This window comes from Cupressus sempervirens, chromosome 9 (assembly GCF_028749045.1).
Source record: "Cupressus sempervirens isolate cs-2001-9-10 chromosome 9, ASM2874904v1, whole genome shotgun sequence".
Taxonomy (NCBI): Eukaryota; Viridiplantae; Streptophyta; class Pinopsida; order Cupressales; family Cupressaceae; genus Cupressus; species Cupressus sempervirens.
The window spans coordinates 31,957,648-31,978,996 of record NC_143126.1 but is presented as its reverse complement, the minus strand read 5'-3'; the positions used below and the strand labels follow the sequence as shown (position 1 = coordinate 31,978,996).

General features: G+C 34.4%; 1 protein-coding gene across 4 annotated transcripts; it reads left to right on the top strand.

The window, feature by feature from the left end:
- The first annotated feature begins 17,731 nt into the window (after nt 1–17,731).
- LOC149537475 (transmembrane 9 superfamily member 11-like) lies at nt 17,732–20,563 on the top strand. Of its 4 annotated transcripts, none has more exons than XM_089798910.1 (2): nt 17,732–17,878; nt 18,108–20,563. In XM_089798910.1, the coding sequence occupies exon 2, from the start codon at nt 18,242–18,244 to the stop codon at nt 20,219–20,221; it is 1,980 nt and encodes a 659-aa protein (XP_089655036.1). In that variant the 5' UTR covers nt 17,732–17,878; nt 18,108–18,241; the 3' UTR covers nt 20,222–20,563. The 4 variants fall into 4 exon arrangements, with proteins under 4 accessions (XP_089655036.1, XP_089655034.1, XP_089655035.1 ...); XM_089798908.1 differs by having other exon boundaries at nt 18,100–20,563; XM_089798909.1 differs by having other exon boundaries at nt 17,732–17,982; nt 18,100–20,563.
- Nucleotides 20,564–21,349: the final 786 nt, after the last annotated feature.

Sequence of the window (21,349 nt, the reverse complement as noted above, 5' to 3'; positions counted from 1 at the left end):
AAATTTTACAAGGTCCAAAATTCTTTATTTTCAACTTACTGTAGGTACCAATTGGAAATCTATTCTTCTTCAAATGAATCAAAACCTCATCTCCAATTTCAAAATATTTATGTATCTTCCTCTTATCAGCTTCTATTTATATTTTAGATTAGTATTCTTCAAGTTTTATTTTACTTCATCATGAAAAGTGTTGGAAACTACAATTGGAACAATTGTTATGTTATCATTGATGTCAAACCTATTGGTGAGATATTTTTTAATCTCATCTAAGTGTCATATCTATTTGATTGATGAAGAGGATTTAAAGTTGTTCATAACATAAGTATCTACAGGATAGGTTGATTTATGAAGAGGAAACTATAAACTGACACTTGACTAGTTGGACTTTGACAAGATAAAGTGATTATTTAAATCATGTTGCAAAAGGAGAAGATAGTAACACTCAAGTCTTGAAGGTGTGATCACAAACAAATCAAATGCATAGGCTTAACCAAGAAATAGAGCAGAGGATAAAAGAATTTGAAGTATGTGTCGAGTGATGCTAGTGTCGAGCATAATTAGTGTTGATTGAGCATTAGTATCAATTGAGAAATAGTGTATGTGTCGATCAATACATTTAGTAGTGACCGAGTAACCCAGTGATGACCAATTGTTAGAACAGAGTGTTGGTCGAGGAACAATATTTTAACAGTTGATGAGAAATCATAACTTCCAGCCAACTAAGTTAATTTCTTGGAATATGGAAAGGATGTTGAAGATAAGGATTGATGAGTTGGATCATTTAATATGAGGAAATGATTAGGTAAATGACCTAAGGAATGGATTCCAAGAGAAGTTTCTAGAAAAGAAGAGGATAAATAAGATGACAATTAGATACATTATATGTGATGGATCTAATCATGTAAACCCTAAGATCTATGATGATGTTTAAGAGATAGAAGATCATAATTTGGAAATAGAAAGGAGTAACTAAGAGGGGAGGGTTGAATCAGTTACTTAAAAAACAAATCCTAGTCCCTTAAGATGTCAACACAACTCTAAACCAAATCCTTACTGAAACTAGGTTAACACTGAATATTTTTTTGTTACGCAGTTAACATGAAGATAATTAGATCTTCAGATATTTAATGTGATTATCCTTTATTAAATTAGCTGTAGAAGCATAAATGAAATAACATGAACATAAGAGACACCAAGATTTAATGTGGAAACCCATTTTGGGAAAACCACCAATTGTGACTAGTTACTGTTTTTCACTCTTTTGAAGTGAGGCCTGTTAGGAGCCAACCTTGTTAAAGGTTACAAAACACACTATTAGTTGTGACCCTATTAGAGGATTTAATTCACCTTGTTATGAGTGGCCTTGTTAGAATTCTTTAGACACTTCACTCTAGAAATGCCACATTGTTAGAGGATTTTCTAAATAGCTATTAGGATAATTTTGCTAGGATATTTGATTCATTGCTAAAATTATTAGAGAGTAACAATGACTTGACCTAATTATTGATGCAACTAACTTTGTTGATTCATATCTTTGTTCTGGCTTGATTACTTGATCCTCCTTGATCATAATGTTCTTTGCAACTTAGTCAACTCAAATACTCTGTCCTCTTATATATATCCTCCCAATTTGCTTCCTTAATTCATCTTCTTCAATTTCACATTTCAATCATCAACTTGACCTTTCATTTATATGATTTACCTATTAAAATTGCTTTAGAAAAACTGAGAGGGGGGGGGTGAATTAGTTATTCAAGGTCCAAATGTCCCTTTCAAACTTTTTCACTAAGTGTAGTGAATCCATTCAACCATTCATTCACCCAAACTTTAACTTATCTAATTAGCAAGTTACTATAAATCAACATGCAAGCATAACACATAAGAAATCAACACATGACACAGTGATTTACGTGGAAACCCAATTTGGGAAAAACCATCAGTAACATGCTACTCAATTTTCACCCTTCTAAAGTGATGCCCTGTGAAAGGCCTACCCTGTTAAAGGCTTACCACACACTATTAAATGTGACATTGTTAGAGGATTTAACCACCCTATTAGAAGTGGGCCTGGTTAGAGGACTTTAGAAAATTCACTTGAAATACCACCTTGTTAAAGGATTTATAAATGGCTGTTAGGCCAACCTAAGTCCATAGGATTTTCAGATCTAATACAATTGCTAGAGAGTATTAGAAAATCATGACCTGACTACAACATACAACTTATCTTGCAGATCTTAGATCACTTCTTAGCTAATACCCTTGCTTGGCCTTCAATCTCTGCAACTCTTAACAGCTTGCCTTCCTTTCATGCTTTTTCTCCTTAAGTCCTCATACTCAATGTACCAGTGTAATCATCTCTTCATGACCACTCATAGAAGCAAAGCCTCTGTGCTCTTCCTTCTCCTAGATGTCTCCTTCTTGACACCCTTTCAACCACTTCGCAGATTTGGCACTTCTGCAGCAACAGTATCAGCAACTCTTTGCTTCTTGGTTTATGACTCCTTAAATAGAAGTCTTGGAGTTCTTTTTCCCGCTCGATTCTTCCATTTTTCAATTTTAATTTGCATGGATTAGGTAGGATACATTGCATCTAACCAATATTATGTTTCCTCTAGAAACTTCTTAAATAATCCTTTAGAATTCGCCCAAAAATGATTTACATAAGATTATGTGCCAACAATTCATCATCCTTATCTTCCAACTCATTCACAAAATTCAATGCAACCACTAAATCAGCTTGGATTTGGCAAATCTTCATCATTTGAAATAATGCAGCAGCTGGGTACTATTGAAATACTGGTGCTCGGCACATATTTTGTTACTCGGCATCAACTATGTTTTTCCTAATGCTCGACACCTAAAGATCACTCAGCACCTACTAAATTTTTTTGATGCTCAACACCTGATCTTTACTTGGCACACACTAGAAATATTTGTTACTTGGCTTCTACTAAGAATTTTCTTGGCTTCAACTAACTTGCTCAGCATCCACTAAAGATTTTAGTCTAAGCTTTGCAGTCATCCTTGTTACAACTCCTTCTTCCAATATATCTAAGTGTGACCAACATCTGTGTCTTTGAATATGTCATGAATGCATTTCTTAACCATTGTCTTAACTGATCCTTGCACTTCATTACAACATCATAACTCAACCTTTCCCTTAGGTGCTCTTGTTAAATCTTGTTGATCAAATCCTCTTCATCAATCAACTAAGTGATAGTGCTTGGATCTTATAAGCAGATATCATCCCTCCAAATAGCAGGTTTGACATCAATGACAAAAAAATGATTGAAAACATTCTTTTACAACAATCTCCCTCTTTGATCTTCAACAACAATGAGCTTTTCAATCAAATTTCCAACATTACCTTGTCAAGTTGACTTGAATACACTTTTAATCAAATAATTATCATTCCTTAAGTCATCTTGTATTAACCAATAAATTTATTAGACTTAATATACCTATAGTCAGCTAATACAGAATTGAGTACTTAGTTAGCATAGAGGATCCCTTTGTTGACCGACCAACTCGATTAGAATAGGAGTTCTAATGTTAATCGGCCCAACTTGATCAATACAAACTTAGCTTCATTAACTAACTAAGCTTAGTTAATAGTGTCTCTAAACTTTGTTATAAGTGAACACTCGACACATACAGGAAACTGCCTTTGATGCCTAAGTGAGCTCGGCTATCACTGACTGCTTGGTAAATACTTGACATTTTGTGTAACATAAAAGACAACATACAATTGAATAATTATTTTTAACAATCTTCGTCTTTGGCATTGATGACAACACAACATGTCATAGTACAAATAAATTTTAGAGCAAAAATAGAGGTAAGGATAATATCCTTAGTTTGATTCTAACTCTCATGCATGAGAACTCTTTCTATCGGTGAGAACTCCCTCTAACATCAATCTCTCCCTTTGGAATGATTTTCTCTAACTTCTCTAATTTCTTTAACTGCAATCTCTCCCTCTGACTTACTGATACAAAATTTCTCCTATCATAGAAAAACTCTCCCTCTTTGATATCTGATGCCAAAGACAACATTCAATGGATTTTCCATGTACCTAATGTACTAGTTCATATGCAATATGTTATGATAATACTACATCAACTTGACTGATCTTCAAATGCTTGGTTGATGCATCACTAATCTTTGTTTAGTGAGCTCCGGTAGGGGAATGACCCCTAGCTTGCCTCTTACATACAAAAATGCATCCTTAGGTAATGGCTTGGTGAATATGTCTATAACTTGTTCTTTTGTATTCACATATTTCAATCTCACCTCTTTTTCTTGCACTAATTCTCTCAAAAAATGATATTTTATTGCAATGTGCTTTGTCTTGGTATGCATCACAAGATTCTTGAATATGTTAATTGCATTGGTGTTATCATAGAAGATAACTACTAGATCCTTGATTTCTTCCTTCATACCTACCAATAGTTGTTTGAACCAAATGATATTGGAACAATTGACTAGTGTTGCAACATATTTTGCTTCTATTGTAGACTGGGAGATGCAATTCTATTTGTTGCTTGTCCAAGGCACTAACCTCTTTTTGAGAAAGAATGCTCCACCACTAGTGCTTTTCTCATCATCAATACTTCTTGCCCAATCAGAATCAGTGAAGGCTTTTAATTCAAGATTGCATCCCTTCTTATATCACAAACCATAATCTTTAGTACCTTTTAGATACCTCATAATTATTTTTATTTCCATCATAAGATTTTCCTTTGGATTAGCAGAAAATCTTGCCAGTATACCAACTGCAAATGCAATATCAGGTATTGTGTGTACTACATATTGAAGTTTTCCAATCATTGATCTATATGCAGTCTGATCTACCTCTTTGGAATCATCATTTTTGGAAAGCTTATGTCCAGTAGACATAGGTGTTCCAATTGGTCTAGAATCTTCAATTCAAAATTTCTTCAATATCTCCTTGATGTACTTTGATTAAGTAATGTAGATTCCATCCTTCTTTTGTTATTATTTCCAGGCCAAAAAAGAATTTAATATCTCCAAACATTGACATTTCAAACTCTTTACTCATTTCCTCAAAAAGAAATTTTCATAAGTCATCATGTCCAATGAATAATATATCATCTACAAAAATTTATGCCCACAATATCTTCTTTTCTAGTCCTTCCTTGATGTATAGACTGTTGTTGTCATTTGTCCTTTGAAAACCAATTCTTACCAGATAACTATGCAATCTTTCATACTAGGCTCTAGGGGCTTGTTTGAGACCGTATAAAGCTTTGTGCAATCTGCAAACCATATCATTTTTTTATGATCTATGAAACCTTCAGGTTGCTCAATGTAGACTTCTTCTTCAAGGATTCCATTTAAGAAATATGACTTTACATCCATTTGATATACTTTGAATCCTTTATGTGCAACATAAGCAAGTAGTGTTCTAACACCTTATAGTCTTGCAATAGGAGAAAATGTTTCTCCATAATCAATACCTCCTTCTTGAGCATAACCTTTGCATACTAACCTTTCCTTGTTCCTTGATACTTCTCCATTTTCATTCAACTTATTTCTAAATACCCATTTTGTGCCAATTTCATTTTTGTCCTTGGGTTTAGGAAAAAGGGTTCAAGTTTTGTTCCTTTCAATTTTTTCAATCTCTTCATTCATTTTTTCAATCCAAATTTCATTTTCTAATGCATCTTTAACAGTTCTAGGTTCAAACTTAGTAAGCAAACATGTACCTTTTAGTCTTTTCCTTGTCATTGTGCCTTTTGATTGATCTCCAATTATTTTCTTGGGTGCATGATGCCTTCTAACATATCTAACAAGTACAAGTTCCTTCTTTCTAGATTTTGGACTTGATTCACCATGCTCAAAATGATCTTTTGAATCATGCTTGGGTCCCACTATCTATAACTCGGGTCCTTCAGACTGTGATTTAGGTTCCATTGTTTGAAAATTGGGTCCTTCTAACTGAGACTCGAGTCCCTCAGACTGTGACTCAAGTTGCACTGGCTGTAACTCTAGTTGAATTGGAGATTTAGGGGACTCGGGTGGTGAAGATTGTTGATTTCCAATTGCATTTTCTTGAATTCTAGGTAAAGTATCAAGTTCAAAGTAGACAAATTTTATGTAGTTTTTAGGTTCTTTCTTTCTTTTTTCTTCACTCTTTTTTGCAAACTCGTCAATTTTTACATGTGCACTTTCTATAACCTTGTGAGTAGTAAGATTCAGACATTTATATGCTTTGTTTTTGTTGGATTAGCTTAGGAATATGCCTTCATCTCTTTTCACATCAAATTTTCCTTTCCTTATTTCTTTTAAGATATAAGATTTGCTTCCAAATACTTTGAAATAACAGACATTAGGTTTATATCCATACCATAATTCATAAGGTTTTTGATTTGTATCTTTCTTTAGTTGAACTCAGTTTACGATATGAATTATTGTACTGATTTCTTCCTTCCAGTATTTGATTGCAATATTGTTCTCTATCATCTGTGTTCTTGCACAATCTATAATGGATCTATTTCTTCTTTCTGCTATATCATTCTCTTGAGGTGTACTAGGTGCAGATACCTATCTTTTGATTCCTCTTCCATTGTAGAATTTATTGAATTCATTTGAGATGAATTCTCCTCCTTTGTTTTACCTTAGACATTTTATTTTATTTCCCATTTCTTTCTCCACTCTAGCTAGATACCAATTGAATTTTGAAAGGCTTCATATTTATCTTTCAAGTACATCACTGTCATCATCCTAGAATAATCATCAACAAATAAAATGAAATACTAATCTCTACAGTAGCTTTCTATGCCAATAGGTCCATAAAGATCTTTATGAACCAGCTCTAGAACTTCTTCAAAATGATAATTCTTTCTTTTAATGCTTTTCTTTCCCATCTTCCCAATTTGACATTTTTTGCACATGCCCATATCAGGTTTCCTTAGACTTGGAATGCCTCTTACTCTTTTATTCTTTCTTATGTTTAATAGGTTATCAAAATTCGCATGACACAATCTTTTATGCCATAACCAACTTTTTCCTCCACTTGCACTAGGAAACATGAACTTTCATGTGATCTAGATATAATACATTACCTTTTGTCTGATTGCCAGTCCCAACTAGATTTCATTTCCTATCTAGTAGCTTGGCCTTTCCATTCATGAATTCTACGTTGAATGCAATTTTGTTCAACTATGCCACACTAAGTAGATTGTGTTTTAGTCCTTCAACCTAGTATGTATTGTCACATGTCTAAGTTCATTAGTTAATGCAATGCAACATTTTCCCTTTACATAACAAGGTTTGTCATTTCCAAATCTAACACTTCCACAATCATAGTGTTCCAAGTGCTCAAATTTTGTTTTATCACCCTTCATGTGGTGAGAACAATCACTATCTATGATCCATGTGTCATTCTTCCTAATATGAGAAATGAGGGCTATCTTATCATTTTCATCATCAGATTCATCTTTAACAGAAATGTAAACCATTTCATCATCATCACTACTATCAGAGTCTTTAGCCATGTAACAAGATTTCTAACCTTTATCCTTGTAATCTTTGTAGCTTTTGAAATATTTCTTGCCTTTGTACTTGTTATACTTTGTTTCTTATTTTCCTTCTTTGTTTGGACACCTTGTAGCAATGTGACCAACTTCTTCACAAGAAAAATAGATTAGAGGCATTTTACCTTTGTATTTTCCTTTTCCTTTAGAGAATCTTCTTGCAAGTAGGGCTTCAATGGTTTCAAGGTCATCATCATAATCATCTTCATCTTCACTATTAGATTGTTTACATTTAGATTTTCCACCTTTCTTTATGAGTGATAGTTTAGCTTGAAATGCAGACTCAATGCTACCAAAGTTAGGAACATAGTTATCAAAGTTGTCTAACTCAAAGGCTATCAACCTTCCCACTCGTGCATCCAAATTTATATCATTTTTGGCATCACATCTCATTTCTTGAATAGTTGAAACTCTAATTGCATAAAAAGGAAGAAGATTTCTAAGTACCTTGCTAACCACTGTCACATCATCTATTTTTCCTCCTGAGGCTCTAATTGCACTAACACTTGCTTTGATTCTTTCACTATATTATGCAATGTATTCATCTTGTCTCATCTTCATTTGATCAAACTAACCTCTTAGAATTTCTCCCTTGGCTCTCCTCACATTGTCATCTCCTCCATGGATATCTTTCAGCTTGATCCACATTTCATGAGTAGCAGGAAAATCTTTGACTTCATCAAATTCAACATAATTGAGAGTAGAAGCAATGTCAATCATCATTATGTTATGATTGTTCTTTTCCACAATTTGGTCCATAGAAAAAGGTCCAGTAGGTGCCACATACTTGTTCTCTAGGTATTTAAGGCCCATGTCTCCAATGGTTTCCAAATACAGCTTCATGAGTTCCTGCCATGCTTGGAAGTTATTTCAGTTCAACTTGGGAATTTCCCTTCTATAAGACATCTTGATATTTAGCTTATGTCCTTGAAACCTTATCTGCAAGCACTAATAGCTTTGATACCAATTGTTGGAAATGGAAAGGAGTAACTGAGAGGGGAGAGGTGAATTAGTTACTTAAAAAACAAATCCTAGTCCCTTAAGATGTCAACACAACTTTAAACCAAATCCTTATTGAAACTTGGTTAACACTAAATATTTTTTTGTTACTCAGTTAACATAGAGATAATTAGATCTTAAGATATTTAATGTGATTATCCTTTATTAACTCAGTTGTAGAAGCATAAAGGAAATAACATGAACACAAGAGACACCAAGATTTAATGTGCAAACTCAATCTGGGAAAATCACCAATTGCAACTAGTTACTATTTTTCACTCTTTTGAAGTGAGCCTTGTTAGGAGCCAACCTTGTTAAAGGTTGCAAAACACACTATTAGGTGTGACCCTATTAGAGGATTTAATTCACCCTGTTAGGAGTGGCCTTGTTAGAATTATTCAGACACTGCACTCTAGAAATACCACCTTGTTAGAGGATTTTCTAAATAGTTATTTTGATAACTTTGTTAGGAGATTTGATTCACTACTACAATTACTAAAGTGTAACAATAACTTGACCTGATTGTTAATGTAACTGATTTTGTTGATTCAGATCTCTATTCTAGCTTGATTACTTGATCCTCCTTGATCATAATGTTCTTTGCAACTCGGTCAACTCGAATACTCTGTCCTCTTACATATATCCTTTCAATTCACTTCCTTAATTTATCTTCTTCAATTTCACATTTCAATCGTCAACTTGACCTTTCATTTATATGATTTACCTTGTCAAGTCAACTTAAATACTCTTTTAATCGAACAATTATCATCCCTTAAGTTAGCTTGTATTAACCAATAAATTTATCAGACTTAATATACCTACAATCAACTAATACATAATTGAGTACTTAGTTAGCATAGAGGATCCCTTCATTTGCCAACGAACTCAATTAGAACAAGAATTCTGATGTTAGTTGACCCAACTTGGTCAATATAGACTTACCTTCATTAACTGACTAAGCTCAATCAATACTGTCTCTTAACTTGGTTATAACTAAACACTCGACACATACAGGAAATTGCCTTCAATGTTTGAGTGAGCTCGACTATCATTGACTACTCAGTAAAGACTTGACATTTTGTGTAACATCAAAGACAATATACAATTGAATAATTATTTTCAACACATAATTGCCTATTTAAGGAGGTACAAGGGTGAACTTTCATAATGTGTAGAGTGTTGTTGAAAGTTGGAGAAATTGTTGATATTATTGACTATCGAATCTAAGCATAAGGCTGAGATAATTTGAGAAGAGGTGAAGAGTGATTGCTTGAAGGGTTGCCAAGAAAATTAGAGACTGAGATGATAATGAAGGCTAGGCTATGAATCAATTTTTTATTTGAATTGAGATATGTACATGCAAAGTGAGTTGTACTTAATAGATCAAAACTTGGTGTTACTTTCTAACCATTGTAAATAGTATTTGAAATCCTTTAATCAAACTTGACCTAATAGTCATATGTAAATCCTTTAGTAGGGTGACATTCTAATGGAATGTTCTAAATTCATCTAACAAGGCCACTCCTGACAGGTTGATTAAATTCTTTAACAAGATCACATTTAATAGTGTGTTTCGTAACTTTTAACAGGATTGGCTCCTAACAGAGCTCACATCAGAAGAGTGAAAATTAGTGACATATTTCTGGTGGTTTTTCCAAATAGGTTTTCCATGTTAAATCCGAGTTTCAAACTTGTGTGCATGTTATTTATGGTGTTTTACTGATTAATGCTTACATTCTACAAGTATGTTATATTTAGAACAATGGATAGCTAGTTGATGTTACTAAAAGTTGATTGTAGAGACAGAGCTATGGAATGATAAGATTTGAAGTTGTTTAAGTTATTTTTTGTTTAATTGGTACATCTGGACCTTGGATAATTTATTCAACCCCCCCCCCCCCCCCCTCTCAGTTATTCTAAATATTCTAACAAAAACGCCCTCGTGAAAATTACAAAATCCTTAGCTTTAGCACTTCTTATTGTCTGAGTAGGAAAATCTCTAAGCTCTATGGTTCCTCTATGATGACATCTAGTAACAATCTCAAATGGTGTCTTCTTAGTGCTTATATTCATAGAATTATTGTATGAAAGCTCTACTTGTGCCAAAATTAAATTCTAATTAGCAGGCTTATCTCCAACTAAACATCTCAACAAGTTATCCAAACTTATGTTCACAACTTTAGTTTGTCCATCTGTCTAAGGGTGAAATGTGGAACTAAACTTTAATTCTATATTCATCTTCTTCCAAAGTGTCTTCCAAAAGTAATTAGTAAACTTAGTATATCTATCTGAAATAATAATCTTATGAAAACCATGCAATCTTACCACTTCCTTAAAGAATAACACATCTAAATGTAATGCATCAAATGTTTTCTTACAAGGTATGAAATGAGCCATTTTAAAAAATCTATCAACCACCACCATGATAGAATCATTATCTCTCTGAGTTCTAGGCAATCCAAGAATAAAATCCATGCTAACATCTTCCCAAGGCTTATCAGGTATAGGCAAAGGTGAATACGATCCCACATTTTTACTAATTCCTTTTGTTCTTTGACAATTTCAGCAACCCCTAACCATTCTTTGTACATCCTTATAAATCTATGGCCAAAAGTATATATCATAAATCAATTTCACTATTTTATCAATCCCAAAATGTCTAATTGGTCCACCAGTACATTTCTCCTTTATTATATTATCTCTCATAGATCCCCTAGGTATGCATAATTGAATTCCCTTAAATAACATATATTCTTGAATGAAACAATCAATCCACTTATCAATTACTATTCATTCCTTACAACATTTCCAAGGTTCTACAAAATCAAGATCAGTCTCATATGAACACTTCAAGTCATCAAAACCAAGTACCTCAACTCTCATTTCTATTAGCAAAATTCTTCTACGGCTTAAGGCATCAACAACTTTGTTCAACTGCCCACTTTTATGTTCAATGAAAAGGCAAATTTTTGGAAGAACTCAACCCGTGTCATATGTCTCTGATTCAACTTATTCTAACTCCCCAAATACTACAAAGCTTTATGGTCATTATACAATACAAAATCCTTAGGTATCAAGTAGTGTCTCCATTTCTTCAAAGCTTAACAATAGCATGGAATTCCTGATCATAAATTGAATAGTTTCTCTTAGCATCATTCAATGTCTCGCTAAAGAAAGCTACAAGTCTCCCTTCTTGACTTAAAACAACTCCTATTGCACTTCCACTGGCATCACATTCAACTTGAAAAACTTTACTGAAATCAGGTAAACCAAGTGTAGGCAATTCTATAATCTTTTGTTTTAATGTTTCAAAACTCTTTTGTGCTCCATGTGTCCATTTGAAATCCTTTTTATCTACTCTCATTGTTTCATTCATAACATTACAAATAGAACTAAATTTCCTAATAAACTTCCAATAAAAACTTGCAAATCCATGAAATTATCTTACCTCTCCCACATTCTTTGGTGTAGGCCAATCAAGAATAACTCTCACCTTTTTAAGGTCCATCTTCAAGCCATCAACTAAAATTATAAAACCAAGATACGCAGTCTCTTCTTTCATGAATGAACATTTCTTCAAGTTAATCAAAAACTTTTCTTCTTTCAACTTCTGCAATACTTGTCTGATATGTCCAATATGCTCTTCCTTAAATTTACTAAATATCAAAATATGATCAATATATAGAATCACAAATTTACTCAAGAATATCTTCAAAACTTTATTCATCAGCCTCATGAAAGCACTAGGTGTATTAGTTAGACCAAAGAGAATAACTAACAACTCATACAAACCTTGACTAGTCTTAAAAGTAGTTTTTCATTCATCTCCTTCTCTAATTCTAATTTGATAATAACCACTCTTCAAGTCAATCTTTGTAAAATACTTCACTACACTCAAATTGTCCATTATGTCATCCATCCTAGGGAAAGGAAATTTATAGTTCATTGTTATCTTATTTATAGCTCTAGATTCAATGCACACTTTCCATTCTCCATTTTGCTTATGTGTTAACGCAATAGGTACTGCACAAGAACTCAAACTTTCTCTAATCGGGCCTTTCACAAGAAATTTTTGTACTAGTCTATTCAACTCAATCTTTTCATTAGGTGTTAACTTATGTGGTGCTTTATTAGGAAAACTAGCTCTAGGTATCAAATTCATACAATGAATTATACATCTCATAGGAGGTAAACCATCAATTACATTATAAGAAATGATGTTATGAAATTCACTTAGCAAAGGTTCAATCTCATGTGCATGTTCTAACTCATCTTGTTTCTCAGTTTTTCCAAGATTCAAAGCATAGAAAACATTATATTCTTTCATTTCTCTTGCAAAATTATTACCTTCAACCAAGCACACTTGGACTATAGCATAGTGACTTTCGTCAATCCTTTCCACCAAAGGAATCAATACTTTTTTCTTTCCATTAACCCAAACAATATATCGATATAATCTGCCATCAAGCAAATCGTGTCTATCATACTGCCAAAGTCTACTCAAAAGAATATGACAACAATCCATAGGCATAATATCACACAAGACTTCATCATGGAAATTCCCAGTTTTGAACTTAACGAGGCATTGTTCACTTACAAGTAATGTATGCTCCTTCTAGATCCAAGCAACATGATCAGGCTTAGGATGTCTCAATCTCTACAATTGTAATTTTTTAACCAACTCTTCATATGCCAAATTATCATAACTCCCACTATCAATGATTACTTTACAATATTTTCAAGTGATCTTACATTGGGATTTGAACAACCTCCTCAAGACATGTTCCTCGTTAGCTTCTTCATTCCACAAGACCATTACCAACATCAAGTTCTCACCATTTTCAGGTTCATTAGATGTTTCATCAACCTCTTCACAAGCCAAAGTATTTTTGATATTACCTCCAATCTTCTTCCTAGAGTTAGTACATCCAAATGCTCTATGACCTTCTTCTCCACATTTGTAACAAGTACCTTTAAACCAAGATCTCTCTTCTCTTTTTTTGCCATTATTATTCCTAGAGTAACCAATATAGCTACCTCTAGAGTAAGTACCTTTTTTGCTAGCAAGTTCATCCTTCCATCTTTTATCTTGCACTATATTACCAATTCTACTACATTCTCCATAGGTTCTACCTCTGCTTCTTTGAAATCTACCACCTCTTCCTCTCTATCTTTAATCATGTTTTTTCGCCAATATTTATTTAGCCTTCAAAGAAATTTGATAAGCTTCTTCTACACTGTCCATCTTAACATAGTTGATCTCATCTTGAATTGATGTCCTCATGCCATTCAGGTATCTAGCTACCTTCTCCACTTCATCATCCACATGTCTAGATCTGATATCTAAGTTGTAGAATTCCTTAGTATATTCCTTCACACTCATGTCTTTTTGTCTTAAATTTTGCATCTTCCTCAACAAACTAATTTGGTAGTCTATTGGAAGAAACTTCTTCTTCATCTTTCCAAGCATCTTCATCCACATTTTGATCATTTCATTTCCTCTCTTATTCTTTCAGTTTGTAAATGATCCCACCAAATAGAAGCATGACCTTTCAACTTTGTGAATGTTATCTTAACCTTCTTATTATTAGGAGTACCTTCATACTCAAACTATTTTTCCATTTCAGAGATCCAATCCAATACCACATCAGTTTCAAGTCTTCCATCATAGCCAACAACTTCAACAATAGGTATAGCATTCGCCCTAGACAAAACTCTTAGAAGCATTTCTTCATCTTGTTCAACTTCACATTTTAAATTAGGATTAGGTGTTGTCTCTTCTTTATCACTAACATCTTCAAGATGTACACTTCTTCTCTGGGATGTCTCTAGAGCTTTAAGCCTAGTTGTAATCTGCCTCAACATGTCCATTATAACACTGTCGATATTTCCTCTACCACAAACCATCTTGATAATATTTCTTGCAAGATTGTAACCTTTTGCAAGTTATAGGCCAGTTTCATATTTGCCACCTTACAACCAATTCAATAATTAATGTTCTCCATGATCCAATCTATAAGAAAGAACTCGCTCTAATACCACCCGACACAAGGAGAAGGGAGATTCAAACACAATTAACTCAACTTAAACCTACAAACATCCCCTGCTTAGAATTACACATAGAAGGTAAAATGTGATGTACACAAGGCTAGATCACTAGCAACCACATTGGTGTAATTATTAAAGATTAGAAAACATGCCCGGCCATGAGGCCTTTCAGGTTACAAGCATATACAATGAAATTATGAAATTAGAGTCCGAGCTCGCATTCTGTCTTCTCTCCAAGCTTCTCCTATTCTTCTACCATCAAGTTGTTATGTTTCTACATCTAACCAAGCTTCTTATATAGCCAGCTAAGCCATAGGTCAATTTGTCAAACATTTAATTACATTATAGGTCCAACCTTGGAGGTGTAAACCAAAACCAAAGCAAATAGAAATACGAAGCAATGCACACTTAAGGGGAGGTTCACATGTGTCTTGGGAGTTGGCTTCTAACTTCACAACACGTCAAGTGAACATAGGAAACCATGCCAAAGAAAATATTTTACCTCGTAGGATGGGAATCACATGAAATAGAAACAAAAAAGAATGACACAGAACTCGAGCAAAGCTAACAAACAAGGCTTGTGCATTTAGGAGGAGGGTCCATGATAGGTCCTTTGCATGATGTTAACTGCACATAGAACAAAACTACAAGCAACAACAACTACTTTACGAACAACAGACTGGTACAAAAAATAAGAAATATTTTTGGTCGATGCAAGATTGCTCCAAGACCCAAAATGTTCCTGCATCAAATTCACAACTTCTTTGGGTCTATGTTTCTCGATCTATGATTTTTTCTCTTTTGGGTAGCACATTCTTTCTATTTTCATGACTGTTGGTGGATTTAGATCTTGTGATAGAAATTTAAGACCATGGATCTTTGGTTGCACTTCTAACTATGCTATTGGATCATATGAGGACCTAAATCTAAAACCACAAGGTTTCAATCATTTTATGTCTCTTATTCCTTATGATTTGGGTCTGGACCTATTTGTTGTAATACATTTTATGTTCTTGTTGAATGTTTTGGATCTTGAGGCTGAGTTGTATGTTGAGATACCTATATATTGTAATGTAATGTATCACTTGAGGGAGAGTGGAGATAGTATCAAGGAAGTAGGCCATGAGGATTGGATCTAAGGCTCTAATTGAAGATTGCAATCAAGTAGCATGTATGAACCTGGCATGTAAAAAGGCATATTGCCAAGCCTCTATGAATCTAATGTTCCGTGAGTAAATGTTGATGTCATTATGTTTTTGTTGTATGCTTTTTGTTTCCATTGTGTTTACTCTTGTTGCATGACTGGATCAATATTTTTGAGGTCCCTCCAACTAGGTGGCTATGTCAATCTGTTTTGATATCAAAGACAACAAAGATGTGGGGTTCAATAGCTATAACTATAAATTATTTTATTTGTTGAAGTGACTACACTAGCACATGTCATTGTTGTACTAGCATCAAGTGCAATATTATTTGATTTTATTATATCTTCATCTAATTAAAACCAATCATCATTTGCTAATGCTAAAGTACAACATCAAGATTAAAGAAGATAGTGACCAAATGAGCTCTTCCCAAGGTTATTTTCCCGATGTTATTCTAACTATCCATTTTGTAGCTAAGTCATACCCTTGCATCTTAGGATCCAAGAAACCCATACCACCTTTAGCTTTTGGTTGAATGCAATGCAACCAACTTTTCCTTCACAATTAAAACACAAAAATGACAATATTTTTATTAATTCTTCATACCCCTTCTTAGAAGGCATCCAACAAGAGAAATAATAGATATGAGAGAAAAAAAAATATCATGTCCACAACCTAAATCATTCCAATAAAGATAGAAATTTGCGTCCTCAGGGTCAACAATCCATCTCTTATCTTTGAGATGAAGCATAATTTGCAATAGGTGCACTGGAGCAAGTCAAAGCATCCAAATTAAATAATATAATTTTAACTTAAAATAAGTTTGTCCTCGTCAAAGTGCACCAACCTTTCAATATGAGATTTTCCATTTTAATTATGATGGATACATAGAGGTGTGACCATTCAACTTTGTTTGAAGTATAAATGCGATTAATTCAAAGCTAATAATCAAAGCCACAACGATACATTTGTTCAAAGTTTGTCAAGTTTTGACATAGATATTATTTGATAAGTTTGCTAAATTATATCAACTTCTTCTAAGTAATCATATGGACATACATGTATCCCACAAGTTTGTCCAACTTGTATGGGCTCAAAGCATACATCTATCCCAATAGTTTGTACAAATTGAATGGATTTAGCAATATACATCTTTGTTATGAGTTTGACCAAATTTATATAATTTTTTTTATATTTTCACCAAAATAAATCATTACATATTACTTATTATGTGTATCCTTATAGAATAACAACTCACTAAATATTATCCTTTGGATTCACCAAATAATTTAGATCAATAAATCAAAATAATGAATTAAAAATAAGTCTAACTTCATACAATTTTATACTATTTCTCAATACGCCAATTATATTAAAATATTTTTATTTTACAAAACAAAAAAAACATAGACATGCAAATTCAGCTCACTAAATATTACCCTTTGGATTCACCAAATAATTTAGATCAATAAATCATAATAATGAATTAAAAATAAGTTTGACTTCATACAATTTTATACTATTTCTCAATACGCCAATTATATTAAAATATTTTTATTTTACAAAACAAAAAAAACATAGACATGCAAATTCAGCTCACTAAATATTACCCTTTCCATTCACCAAATAATTTAGATCAATAAATCAAAATAATGAATTAAAATTAAGTCTAACTTCATACAATTTTATACTATTTTTCAATACACCAATTATATTAAAATATTTTATTAAAATAAACAAATTAAATCAAACAAAAAAACCAAACACTTCACACAATCATATTTTCATGGGTGTTACAATTTGTGGACTGAAAGGTAAGCTAAATTTATTGGAAAACAAGAATATAAATTTCTATATGGCTATTTTAGATCCTCTCTATGTTTGTTCAGGAGCGCCCCTTTCTTCTCCACAATCTCTCTACGGCTCTCACAAAGAACGAATCATGTGAAAATATATAAAGACTTCCGCTCATAAAGATATATGTACCTAGGCTTCACGAATCATAATGGACATTTATAACCTTCAGAAGGTATCGGTTAATATCTGACAGATGGGTTGCAAAGGGATGTTATTTCCGTGAACCGTGGGCGTCTGAAGGAGTTTTTCCTGTCAAGTCTTCCGAAGAAGGTAGATTTTCATCTCTGTACTTTTACCCTTTTTTTTAAGATGCAGAATGCATTCGCGTAGTTTTTTCGTGGCAAACACGATTATGCCAGAGGCCTAGATCTCAGGTATGATATTCTTGAATTGATACCACTGTAAAAGGGTTTTGGACAAGTAAATTATATAGAGATACTAGATCTGCATGATTTGCATTCGTAGAAACCAATGGTTGCATATGATTTTAGGTCTGCAGATGGCAACATGTGGAGAAAGAGGACCGTGACAAATCAAGCTTAGGTATAAAGTTTTGGGTGGATCTCGTTTTGGATCTCTAATTGACGAAGGGATAAATTCATTGCTGATCCTTGAGTTTGGGGTTTGGGAGACATGGGTACCGGTGGAATTCGAGTGCGGGTTTTGATTTTGCTGAGCATATTGGGAATCTTAGAGAATGCAAATGCATTCTATCTCCCTGGCAGTTACCCCCTTACGCATCCTGCTGGTTTAGATCTATGGGTGAAGGTCAATTCCCTGACCTCCGTTGAGACTGAGCTTCCCTACAGCTATTACAGCCTGCCCTTCTGTAAACCCCAAGATGGTGTCAAGGACATGGCAGAGAATCTTGGTGAGCTTCTCATGGGGGACAGGATTGAGAGCTCTCCTTATAAATTCAAGATGAATATTAACGAATCTGAGATATTCATTTGCAACACCGATGCTCTTGGAGCTGAACAGATGAAAGTTTTAAAGCACAGGATTGATGCCCTGTATCAGGTCAACCTGATGCTGGACAATCTTCCTGCTATTCGGTACACCAAGCAGGACAACTTCAGCCTTCGTTGGACTGGGTATCCTGTGGGGTTCCGTGTGGATAAAACACATTACATCTTCAACCACCTGAAATTCACAGTTTTAGTACACAAGGATGAGGGTAATAGCGTTTCTAAGGTTATGGGAGCTGGTGATGGGCTTGATACCTTGCCGTCTGGTGATGGAGACATTGCACCTGGCTATATGGTTGTGGGTTTTGAGGTTGTTCCCTGCAGTTATCAGCACGATATGGTTGCATCTGGAAAGCTTAAGATGTATCAGAAGTATCCATCAACAATTGATTGTAGCCCATCAGGCCGGGGACCTTATCAAGCAATTAAGGAAGGGCATCCGGTTGCTTTCTCGTATGAAGTCGCATTTGTTGAGAGTGATATCAGGTGGCCATCAAGATGGGATGCTTATTTGAAGATGGAGGGAGCTAGGGTGCATTGGTTTTCAATTCTCAACTCACTCATGGTCATTGCTTTTCTTGCTGGAATAGTTCTTGTGATCCTCCTTCGTACTGTTAGGCGTGATCTGACCCGATATGAAGAACTGGATAAGGAAGCGCAAGCCCAAATGAATGAAGAACTCTCTGGATGGAAGCTTGTTGTGGGTGATGTTTTCAGAACTCCTGCACATTCACAGCTTCTATGTATTATGGTGGGGGATGGAGTGCAGATACTGGGTATGGCTGTCGTGACTATCTTCTTTGCTGCCTTTGGTTTTATGTCTCCGGCATCTCGAGGAGCTCTCATCACTGGCATGTTGTTTTTCTACCTTGTACTTGGAATTGCTGCCGGATATGTGGCTGTGAGGATGTGGAGAACGTTGAAAGGAGGAGATCACAAGGGCTGGAAATCAATTTCTTGGCGTGTTGCATGCTTCTTTCCTGGGATTGTTTTTCTGATTCTCACAGTGCTCAACTTTCTTCTTTGGGGAAGTCAAAGCACAGGCGCTATACCAATCTCTTTATTTGTCATTCTTCTGGCCCTCTGGTTTTGCATATCAGTTCCTTTGACTCTGCTGGGTGGGTACTTCGGAGCCAAGGCATCCCACATTGAATACCCTGTCCGTACCAATCAAATTCCTAGAGAGATTCCAGTACAGAAATACCCTTCTTGGTTGCTTGTTCTTGGTGCAGGAACCCTTCCCTTTGGCACCCTTTTCATTGAGCTATTCTTCATCATGTCAAGCATCTGGCTGGGTCGAGTTTACTATGTGTTTGGATTTCTCTTTATTGTGTTGATTCTTCTTGTTGTCGTCTGCGCTGAGGTTTCTCTAGTTCTCACGTATATGCATTTGTGTGTTGAGGATTGGAAGTGGTGGTGGAAATCATTCTTTGCATCAGGCTCCGTGGCTATTTACATTTTTCTCTATTCGCTTAACTATCTGGTGTTTGATCTTCGAAGCCTTAGTGGACCCGTGTCAGCTGCTTTATACATTGGTTACTCATTCCTTATGGTCTTCGCTGTCATGCTCGCTACAGGAACTATTGGATTTCTGGCATCATTCTGGTTTGTGCACTACCTGTTTTCTTCAGTTAAATTAGATTGATGCCTGAAATGCATACATGGAACTAGCAGATCAGCTAAAGACCTTTTGCATACAAAGTGATCAAAAAACTTCTCAGATTATTGTAATGGGCATATCTGAGTAGGTAAGGCCTTGGATTACAGGTTTTGTGTTCTTTCAAAAAGGTAGGAATATGAATAACTTGATAGCAATTTTGATAGACTTGATGAGCTGATCATTTACAGCAGTTCCTAATGTTGGTACTATTTATCTGGTGTAATAAGACCAACCAGAAGATCGCTTACCAAGGGCTTTGTTTATTAGGATTTTGAATTTAGTCTTTACTGCAATCAATTTTTAATTCCCAAATCCTTTTTGGTTTTACGTCTGGCATTTTGGTATCTGTTTGGCCCTTGAAATTTCGGATTTTGTGTTCCTAGCAAGTTTGCAAGACTATCTTTGGTTGCTTTATTGAGTACATAAACATTTTAGATCTTCAAAAGCCTTGTCAATGCAGAATTTTATCTGTTCGTGTGTCTAAGCTAGCATTGTTAAGCTTTGTTGAGCAACTCGTCATACTAGTTCAATGACCACAGAATTTGATTCTAGTATATGAATTTATTTACATTAGTAACTTAGCCTTCCATAGATTGTTTTGACTTTATAGAGATGTTGTAACCAATCTTACATAGCCTTTGGTTTTCATCTTAACTTAATGGACACAATGAATGTCTTTAAGTGTTCATATTGATGGGAATGTGTTTCTGATGGACCTATGGCCATGGTAAATTTTCAATGCTCTTAGCAGCATTCTGAGCAGAAAATTTTGGTAAACAAATTTAGCATTGATTATCTCAGGCATACATCTATGACTACCATTGCATGTACTGAAAATCATGTAACTTAAATGAAAGTCAAAGAGCTAGATAATCCATGACTACCATTGCATGTACTGAAAATCATGTAACTTAAATGAAAGTCAAAGAGCTAGATAATAAGCTTTCCTGTTCGGCTATAACATTGCTCAAGATTTAACTATGTATCGGGTTCTTTTTTTATAATAGAGCGTGAAAAGTGCAATAGTGCTGGGGGTTTCTTGTAAATGCATTCATATACTTAGGCATGGTCACAAATCAATGATAAGCAATGCATGAACAAACATAATTTTTT

What these genes read in the sequence shown, in the direction of transcription:
- LOC149537475 (XM_089798910.1), top strand. Translation starts at nt 18,242, where the DNA reads ATGGGTACCGGTGGAATTCGAGTGCGGGTTTTGATTTTGCTGAGCATA.